The sequence below is a fragment of the Nicotiana attenuata genome, chromosome 9 (genome assembly GCF_001879085.1).
Source record: "Nicotiana attenuata strain UT chromosome 9, NIATTr2, whole genome shotgun sequence".
Classification (NCBI taxonomy): Eukaryota; Viridiplantae; Streptophyta; class Magnoliopsida; order Solanales; family Solanaceae; genus Nicotiana; species Nicotiana attenuata.
In genome coordinates, this window is record NC_031997.1 from 49,488,231 (window position 1) to 49,498,592 (window position 10,362).

Sequence of the window (10,362 nt, forward strand, 5' to 3'; positions counted from 1 at the left end):
ATCGGGCGGATCGGGCGGATTGTTACGCTTATCGGTTCGGCTTATCGGTTATCGGCTTGTAAATGTACTAATCCGCTAGCCAAACCAATAAGATATCGGGCGAATTAGTGTCGATTTCGTCATTATCGGACGGTTATCGGGCGGCTTATCGGCTAAATCAAATAGCAATGAGCGCATATAGACTTGACATTAAATCACCAAATTAAAATCTTGAATTCAACCCGTTTATATAACACTATCATGCCCACATTTCCAGAAGTCACTAACTGGAAATTTATGTTTTCTCCGTAAAAGATCTGGCCAGAATACATATAGCTATATACTAAATTAGTGTTGTGTAGGGCTCTTTACATTCTGCTATTGCATTAAGCCACATAGGCATATGCAAGTGCATTTTCACAACTGGCAGAATTCACTATAATTTGAAAGTGAATTTTCAATAGTCTAATACCACTAAGTTAGTATCCGTGATAAAACAATAACAGTTAGGGGTCGTTTCGTTGCCGGTTAGAGTTATGCAGGTATTAGTTATACATGTATTAGTTATGCAGGGATTAGTTATGCAGGGATAAGTAATGCAGGGATTAGTTATGCAGGTATTAGTTATGCAGAAATTATTTTTTTGAATGTTTGGTTTGTTGTATTAGAAATTGATATACATTATATAAATTTTAAAGTAAAATGCTTGTTTACAACTATACCCCTGGCCTTCTTTTGCATTGTTTTTTCTCTCTTTCCATTTATGTAGGAAACAATTTAGTTAGGAACTTTGGGTGTTACTTTCACTTCTTCGTCATATATACTACTGAACTATGTGAAGTTTAGACATATTTGATTTTCACTTCTTAGTTTTGGTATTTTCATTTTCTAGTGGTTTCTCCAGTTTGCTTTTGCTAGTTTGTTCTTTAAAAATGAGAGAAGACAAGGTATATAGTTGGCAAGTGAAAGCAAGTGAAACCTGTTGACTGGTTGGCAGAGAAATAAGGAAGCCTTATGTGTAAAGTGATAGGGGTAAATTTGTCATTTCAGTATTTTATCTATGTATTACTAATACATGTATTAGTTATTCCATCTTCTACCCCGCATAAATAATACACAGATTGACTCATAACTTATACATATATTATTTATGCATAATTGAAAAATGTCAACCAAACATGGTATTAGTTATGCAGAATCTTATACAAAATAACTATTGCCTACCAAACATGGTATAAGTTATTTTACCCCTTATACATGAATAACCTTTCTTCTAACCAGCTACCAAACGACCTCTTAGTGTCTTAGTGAACCTTCTGAACGTGAATAATAACTGCTACTTTGTCAAATAGTGGAAGAGATATTTAATATACATACGGGTATAAAAATATAAAAATTCTTAACGGGTTAACGAGTTAACCGTTAAGAAAATTGAATAATCCGTCCCCAAACCGATAAGCCGTTAATTATAAAATTTCAATCCGTTCACTATTCATTAATCCGATAAACCGATACCAATAAGTCATTAAGCCAATTTTACGGCTCGATTTTCGATTACGGTTCGGTTTTGATCAGCCCTAGGTGTGCCAAAAGAAAAAAAGAGCGGTAAGGAGTGATGATTCAAAATTTCAAAGGAGATCCCTAAAAATTACTGTAGCTGCATAGGAGATGCTAAACAGTAAAAACAGCACTAAGTCTAACCCACGGCCCACCGCCTGGGAATTAGATCTCAACCGTCCACCTAATAATCTCTTTAGACGATAGAAATAAATGAAAATGAGAGAGACGATAGGAACGCAAAATTAGCAAACTGTACAATTGTCCAGAGTCCAAGCTGAAAAACAAAAAGACAAGCACCCTATATACTCTCTGCGGTTTTTACAAACGCACAGAACTCATTTACTCTCTCTCTCTCTCTACAAAATTTCTCTCTTTTGAAAGAACAGAGGTACGGTCGATTTCTGGTTTGTTTTCGTTTCCCCTTCCTAAAATTATTCGTTTTTTCTTTTATATGTATGTATGTATGCCTTTTAAGGACGAGAAATTGGAACCCTAAGTTATGGAAATGTTTAATTTTTAATATTTAGCTGTTTCTTTATGGCGTTTTATATCTATCTCTGTAATTGTATATTTTGGGAATTCTTCTGAGCTAGGTTAGTGTAATTTTTATTATTTGCAGAAGTGGATTACCGCAAAACTGAAGTGGATAAGTTTATGTGACATTTTTTTGATATGTCGATAGACCAAAACACAGAGAAAACCAAAACCCTAACTGGGTTGGCAGCTGAAGCACTTGATTCTGAAACCCTAATGGCTGATACTGGTTCTGTCCCTGTACATGTGTTGCTTGATAAGGCTCCTAGGGTTTCTCAAGTTGATCACCAACTGAATGTTAATGGAAATGCGGATACTGGTGCTACTACCGGGCCAGTTGTTGTGACTGGGAACAAGTCCAGTGGTGATGGAATTTCTCTTTTGGTGGAAGTTCATCGGTCACTGGAAAATGTTGATGGGAGTTTAAAAGAGTGTGGTAGTAAGGGAAATGGAGAGGAGAATGGAGCTGAGCAAACAGAAACTGAGATGGTTGATGCTGTTGATGGGGGAAAAGACGTTGAGAGGAGTGGTACAGTGCAGGGTAGTCAAGGGACAGAAGAAGAGCAAGGATCCGGGCATTTTTTTAAGGGAATGAATGTAGAGGAGAATGAAACTGAGAAAATGGAAAATGAGATGGTTGATGGGGGAACAGAAGATGATAATTCTGGGGAAGATGCAAGGAGTGTAAAACATGTGTATACTGTGGGTGATTTTGTTTGGGGCAAGATTAAGAGTCATCCGTGGTGGCCGGGACGTATTTATGATGCTTCCTGTGCCTCAGACTTTGCTTTGAAGTTTAGTCAAACAGGTCGATTGCTAGTTGCATACTTTGGAGATGGCTCATTTTCTTGGTGCCCCCCTGCGCAGTTGGTACCTTTTGCGGACAACTTTGAAAAAATGTCGAAGCAGAGCGCTTCCAAGAGCTTCTTATATGCTGTTGAAAAGGCCTTGGATGAAATTAGTGTGCTTGTGGAGTTTGGTATGACTTGCCAATGCATCTCTGAAGAGAGTCGTGGTGGACTCAGTTGGCCACTGGCAGTGAATGCTGGAATTAAAAAGGGAGTTCGAGTGCCTGAAGGAGAAACTGTCAGACTACTACTTTCTCAGTATGAACCTGCTGGAATACTTAAAGTTCTAAAGCATTATGCACAAACCAATTCTAATTCCAATATACTTGAGTTTGCTGTCCTGAAAAGTTGGCTATCTGCTTTTTATCGTGCTACATGTGGATGCCCTTTGGCTCTATATTGTGAACCCCGGCAAGTTGAAGGCCTTGAGGACAAGAAGGATCAAGTTGTAGATGCAAATGACTTCAGCATACCCATCGAGGTTCCTATTCTGGGTCCATCAGAAGAAGAAACTCCAAAATCTGTCCCTGCAAAGGGGCCTCTGACTGCTTGTGACAAGATCTCTCACAAAAGAAAGCAGAAAAGTGTGGCTGAACTCATGGAAGATTCTTCACCTTCGCCTGTTGAATTGTCTGAGAAGAAAAGGAGGAGGAAGTCTGGTGAGCAAGCTAAAGGTCACACTAGCAGTTCTAAGAGTGTTGATGAAAAAGTTGGTAAGAGGGTAGGCAACAAATCTGGTGACACTGACTTGGCTAAAACAAAGAACCTCAGTGTTTCAATTCCTGAGCGTGATGAAATTGGTGATCAGCAGGACACAAATGGGGGACCTCTGTCAAGGGAAAGAAAGAAGAGCAAGTATTTATCACCTCCTTATATGAGCCCTACGTTGACTGCAGGAAAACCAAACTTGAAGAGAGAACTGGAAGCAGAATCTCAGAAAATTTCTGAGATAACCAGGATTGGTGAGCGGATGGCAAATGCTGCTCGGCATATTTTATCTTCCCCTGCAACCAATGGCAATGAAGCTGTAAAGAAGAAAAAGGCTGAACGGTTTGACATGACTTTTGACACCATGGATATCGATTCATCGGTTGACGAGGTACTCTCTGAGGTCCAGTCTACTGCTGTCAACCCTCTTTTCTCGAAGAATAGATCTCTTGAGAAGACCAGAGGTTTCATCTCCACCTTCAGGAACTCAGTCTATCTGGACGGATCAAACTACAAGCAATATCACAAAGTGAAAACAGGAAAGAAGAGAAAATCTCGGCCGTCTAGTCAGGGAACAGAAGATGAGGAAGCTGGTACAGAAACTTCACCTGTGATTCTGATGGTGACATTCTCAGCTGGTTTTTCTTTGCCGTCAGATGATGAAGTTACCCAAATATATAACAAGTTTGGGGATCTGAATGAAAAGGAAACAAAAGTGTTACATGATTCAAACTCTGTTCAAGTTGTTTACATGCGTGGTTCAGATGCTGAAGAGGCCTTCCAAGAATCGGTAAAGCAAAGTCCTTTTGGTGCTGCTGAAGCTAACTTTAGGCTCATTTATCCTTCAAACCCCGAGATTCCACTTTCTTCGCTGAGATCAGCTAAGGGGAAGTCACAGGTGCAACTAATCAAGCAGAAGCTGAAGGGGATGTCGTCAATCCTGGAAAAATGCAATGGTAAGATTACGACAGAGGAGAAGGCGGAGTTGGAGGATGAGATAAAAGGCTTGCTGGAGAAGGTTAGTGCAGTGACATCAACAAACCCATAGAGGAACTGTTTTGTAGGATGTGAAGCTGGTTGGTTAAACTTGATCTTTTGTTGATAGTGTTAGTATATGGTCCGGTTTATGTTGATTAGGATACTTTCTGTTAGGTTCATGTATGAAGTAGGAGCATAGGATGCTAGCTTTATACAATTGATTTACTCAAATTACTATACAGTTGCATGTACTTTGACTGATGATAGTGTTAGAGTTAGGAGCTGCAGCTGCTTTTGGATTACCTGAATCTGCAGCCTCATGCCTTCATCTTCAACACCCCCACCCCCTGCCCCCTCCAAAACCCCATATGAAAAAGTAAAAATGGTCTCACCCTCTGCTTGTGGGAACAGTCCAGTCAAAGTATATTTTGCCAAAAGATACATGTTCTGAGAAAAAACTATTGTGTTCCTTAAGATGCATACTCAAGGCTCCAAGCACATCTCACATGAGATGCTGTTACTTATAAACGTGCTTTGAATATCTCAGAACAGTGAATTTTCAGACTACAAAAGGAAAGCAGTAGAGGAAAAACTTAGTCACAAATCAACATTTCCAATTACTTCTAGAGTAATTATTAATGAATTACTCCAGTTGTTTATAGGGGCTTGACTTGTGAACTAAATTGTGGTAACAGGTTTGGCACCAAACTTGTTTACAGTTCCCCGAAAACCCCAGATTTCAGCTTATTTCCAATTAAGTTAAAGTCGTGTTTGTGATTTATATGAATCACAATTACCTGAACCGGTGACAGTAGAGAAGGATTAAGGGGTTGATCACCTCAAAGAACAGGAGGAAGGAGATGATAAGAAAGATTGTGCTGTTAAATTTAACCTTTGCCAAATAGTGATTGGCTCATATGGCTTTAAAACCAGACTTGGCATAACGCACAGGGTAATGCCAAGTTGTGCTTTTCGTAGGCTATTGTGGCTTTCAACACTACTCAGGAGTATGTCATGTTTCCTCCTATTAAGCACACATTAATCATAGTACCAACTTTCGCACTTCAATAGTTCAATCTGTAGCTTGATTGTAAAAGGCATCAGGTCCGTCACAAACCTTATTTTTTGTAACCATTCGGTGTTGGAAGCTCATTGGTCCAATTAATCTTAGATTGTTCTAGGTAGGCCCACTATGGGGTAAAGCATTTCCGAGCAAGAAGCTCTGCATTCTTAAAGCTCGAATTCAAGGCTTCTTACCAAGAATTGAGGAATCTCAACGATCCTACTATACAAGAAGTGTGAACTTTTTGTTCCTAGCTTTTGTAACAGATACTCATTCCATTTCAAGTTAAATGCATTATTTTTCAAAAGAGTAGTAGTATTATTTTGGAATTTTTACCTCCTATAGCAAAGGTTGATACCTTATTTATTTTAAATAAATACCCTTTTAAAAAATTATATTCTATAGATACCTTTTGATTTTTATAGCCAAATATCTATTTATGGTTCCCTCCTGCTCTTAAGCCATAAAATACTCTTTGTATTATTTTTCTCTCTTATTCTTTCAGATTTTTCTCCACCCTCTCTCTCTCTCAATACGCCAGTATCTCTCCCTCAACCGCCATGGAAATCCATATCAAAACTGAAGACGATTTATGTACTCTAAATGAACGAAAACCAAAGAATTGCCATCCTCTCTTTTCATGATTGTTTGCAAGTCAGCCTCTTCTTCTTTGAGTTCTGCTTTGGCATAAATAATCGGGATCCTTTAGGGATCATGATTCAAACAACTAGAACGGAAAATAAACAAAGAAAAAGATAGCAGGGATATGTGGAATTTGAGGGAATTGATGAAGCAACACAAATTCAGAAGACCCGTTTTAGCCGTTTTGCTGCAGGTTGCTTGAATAGATCCATTAGGGTTTTAGGGTTTCTTGTTGTAATTCAATGTATCTCGTTGTATTCCATGTATTTCATTGTATTCATTGTCTTTTTTTTCATTGTATTTCAATGTATCCCGCTGTATTATATGTATTTCATTATATTCATTGTCTCGCTATATTCCATGAATGTATTCATATGGTTTTTTAATTAATATAATTTATGTATTCAAATGTATTATATAATTTTTCTGAAGATTGCTATGTTTTTGGGGTATTTTCTGTTGAGAATCTTTTTTATAATTGAAAATACAAAATTTGTGTGTTATAATTGAGTTTGTTGAGTTATATTAGGAGTCTATTATGTTAATTGATTCACTTTCCGTTTTGAAAACAGTGTAATCCCCTATTTCACACCATGAATACAGTCGAATACAGTTGAATACAATAATCTGTCCAGCTGTAATCCCATGTTTCACTCCATGAATACAGTCGAATACACTCGAATACAACAACTGATTAGCTAGACTTCCCTGATTCACGCCTATTTTTGCTACTGTATTCATGAATACTATAGCTTAAATACATCAAATACATCTTATAACCACACAAAAGGTATCTATTATCCGTAATATAGCAAATGGTATCTATAGATGGCTAATTACTACCAAAAGATAGTGCTTTATGAAAATTTCTCTATTATTTTTGCACATATTATACAAAAAGAGCAGGAGTGGTACAATTGAACCGAAATGATCAAAATACCACCAAAATTCAATCTCATGACATTATTGTTCGAAATAGCGTTGCCAAAATGGATAAAAGAATACAGTTATCCATCCATATTATCCATTAAAAAATGGGTTGGATAATGAATTTTTTAAAAACGGGTCAATATGTATAAGAAGAGTTTTTGGCTAATATTGTTCCTTATCTTTGAAGGTAGGTCTATTTTGGTCCCTTAAATATAACCCTGAGCATATTTAGTCCCTTAAGTTAAGTATGCTAAAGTGGAGCACCTTTAGTCTAACTGATACAATATGTTCAAAAACTAACAGTGTTACCCAACTCTAATTCATGAAGCAAATCTTCTGCTCTAAAGGAAAACGCCTTTTATTGGATAATGCAAATTCTCACTTTAATTCCTCATTTTTAGATAATGTCTTCTAAAATTTTGCCTTGAAAATATCCCCTTCCGTGCCCGTTTTCAATGAAAAATTACATTGTATAGCCGCTGTGAAAATAATAGCCGAAAAAAGTATAAAATTTTTATATTTATATATATATATATATATANTATATATATATATATATATATATATATATATATTATATACAAATTTTATATACTTTTTCGGCTACTAGATGCAAATAGTTTCTGGCACGGGCTAAAAGTAATAATACAACCTGATTATTCGTCTGCTTAAATAATATGCCTAGAAGTAATCCTGGTAGCTCTGTTTTTTTTTAAATTTTAAATTTTCTTTTTGAAAAAATCAACGAAAACTTTTAGATGTATATATACACAAAAAACATACAAATTTTATATATTTTTCGGCTATTATTTTTACAACGGCTATACACTATCATTTCTCATTGAAAACAGGCACAAAGGGATATTTTTAAGGTCAAAATTATAGAAGACATTATCCAAAAATGAGGAATTAAAGTGATAATTTGCGTTATGCAATAAAAGACGTTTTCCTTTGGAGCAGAAGATTTGCTTCATGAATCAGAGTTGGGTAATACTATTAGTTTTTGAACATATTGTGTCAGTTAGACTAAATGTACTCCACTTTAGCATACTTAAGGGACTAATTATGCTCAGGGTTATATTTGAGGGACCAAAATAGACTTACCCTCAAAGATAAGGGACAATATTAGTTATCCACTTAGAAAATGGATAAGTAAAGGATTTAACTTTTTACATTTGTAAAGCTTCAAATTGGAGGTTTCTTAAGTTTGGGAAACTAGAAATTCTTCCAAAAGTGATCATATTCAAGAAGTCATGGACCATATTATCCACCGGTTAACCCGTTTTTTATCCGTATTAAATATGGGTTGAGTCGGATAATTTATTCGTTGTCGCATTTTTCGTTTTCGACCCGTCCCATATCCGACCCGACCTGCCCGTTTGGCATCCCTAGTTCGAAGTGTGATTACTTTAGCTCGTCCCCTCTACAAAAGTCAAATATCATTGAGGAAAGTCATGATAGCCATATTTTATTTCCAAGTATTTATCAGCTCTTTGGTCAGGCTAATGTTTCTTCTTTGCTTTTTTCTGTCTTTTTTGGTGGAGACATTAAATTTGTTAAATAGAAGAAATAACTATCAAAGAGTACAAGAAGAAATGATTTCGAAAATGAAAAAAATTTAAATTAAATTGCTTCGTAGCTGGTATTCTCTAGTCTCTCCGTATTAAGAAAACTAGAACAACTTTAGCACTAATGATATAAGAGGGCCACACGTCTTCTATTATTATAATGAGTCAGAATTCGTTATTATTTTGATTGGTGAGTGCAATTGAAAGCTATAGATTATATTAAAAAGAAACTGCAGTTTTAATATTAATTTTCTAAAGTTCTACGGACACTTTTTTATTCAACCCCTGATGTGGAGAAAGCTATTCTAAATGCACATAGTTTAGGGTAGGTTCATTATGTTAAGGATGAGATACTCATTTTGTTTAGGTGGGAAAATAATGTTGCAATATGATAACTATTTGCATTACCAAACAAGGAAATACAAAGTAATTAATCAATTACAATTTTGGCCTATCTTGTGAGATGAGGTGGAAAAGGGGCCCTTACTGCCCAATATGTTTGCCAAATGCAATAATTAAGTTGTTTTTTTTGTGTCAAAAGCTTAAAAAAGACATCGTCTTATTTTTTGTGCTCAAAACATGATTATTCTATGCAATTCTTCCATCCCCCACACTGTGCCCAATCAATTCATATCTAATTTGTAATTTGATGCTAATAAGCAATTTTTAAAGGAAACTCGGGAATGCATTAAGAATATGGAGTTGTTGGGATGAGGAAAAGTGAGAAAAATGACAGCCCGGTGCACTAAGCTTCCGCTGTTCACGGGGTTGAGGAAAGGCCGGACCACAAGGGTCTATCGTACGCAGCCTTACACTGCATTTCTACAAGAAGCTGTTTCCACAGCTCGAACCCGTGACCTCTTGGTCACATGACATCAACTTTACCAGCTACGCCAAAACTCCCTTCAAACTAGATAAAAAGGAGAGTTTATTAAAACCATAAAGGGAGAAGGTTTGGCTTCATTTGAAGGTGTTTAATAACAAAAACGAAAAGAGGTTATCTTAAAAGAAGAAATGGTGTTATAACTAGATAGTGATGATCCTTTTGTTTCAAATGTAATGACGAAGTTTATTACGTAACACTTAACTAAATAATTAATCTTAAGAATCTGAAGAATCAACAAATCAAACTAAAAATGTACATCACTTATTAATCATGGTTAAGTGTTAAAAAGTATATCTAAAAAAACAAAATTTTATATCTATTGACTTAATATATACACTTTGTACGAGTAAATTTTGATCAGTTTATGTAAATAGTTATTCAAACCGGGTGTTTACTCCTGGCTCCATTTCTCAATTATGTGCAACTCCTGTGGCGCATAGGTGGTACGTTTCATTGGTTTCAGTAAAGTAAGTATTTGTCAAACACAAATTAAATTTTGAACTCACAATTTCAAATGTATAAGCAACAAGTTTAAAAGTGGAATCCGTCAAGTTTAAATTTTAAATTCGCCTTTAACAATAGCCTTTGTATTGCGCTATTTACCGGTGAGTGGTATTATTGGACTGATCTTGTATCAAGAACAATGAAGCAATATCAGCATTGTGA

At 36.0% G+C, this 10,362-nt stretch overlaps 1 protein-coding gene across 2 annotated transcripts; it reads left to right on the plus strand.

Moving 5' to 3' along the window:
- LOC109232428 lies at positions 1,776–4,915 on the plus strand. Of its 2 annotated transcripts, none has more exons than XM_019398189.1 (2): positions 1,776–1,943; positions 2,159–4,915. In XM_019398189.1, exon 2 carries the CDS (start codon positions 2,212–2,214, stop codon positions 4,675–4,677), a length of 2,466 nt encoding a protein of 821 aa, XP_019253734.1. In that variant the 5' UTR covers positions 1,776–1,943; positions 2,159–2,211; the 3' UTR covers positions 4,678–4,915. The 2 variants fall into 2 exon arrangements, with proteins under 2 accessions (XP_019253734.1, XP_019253733.1); XM_019398188.1 differs by having other exon boundaries at positions 1,776–1,927.

Coding starts and splice junctions, on each gene's coding strand:
- LOC109232428 (XM_019398189.1), top strand. CDS start 2,212: ATGTCGATAGACCAAAACACAGAGAAAACCAAAACCCTAACTGGGTTG.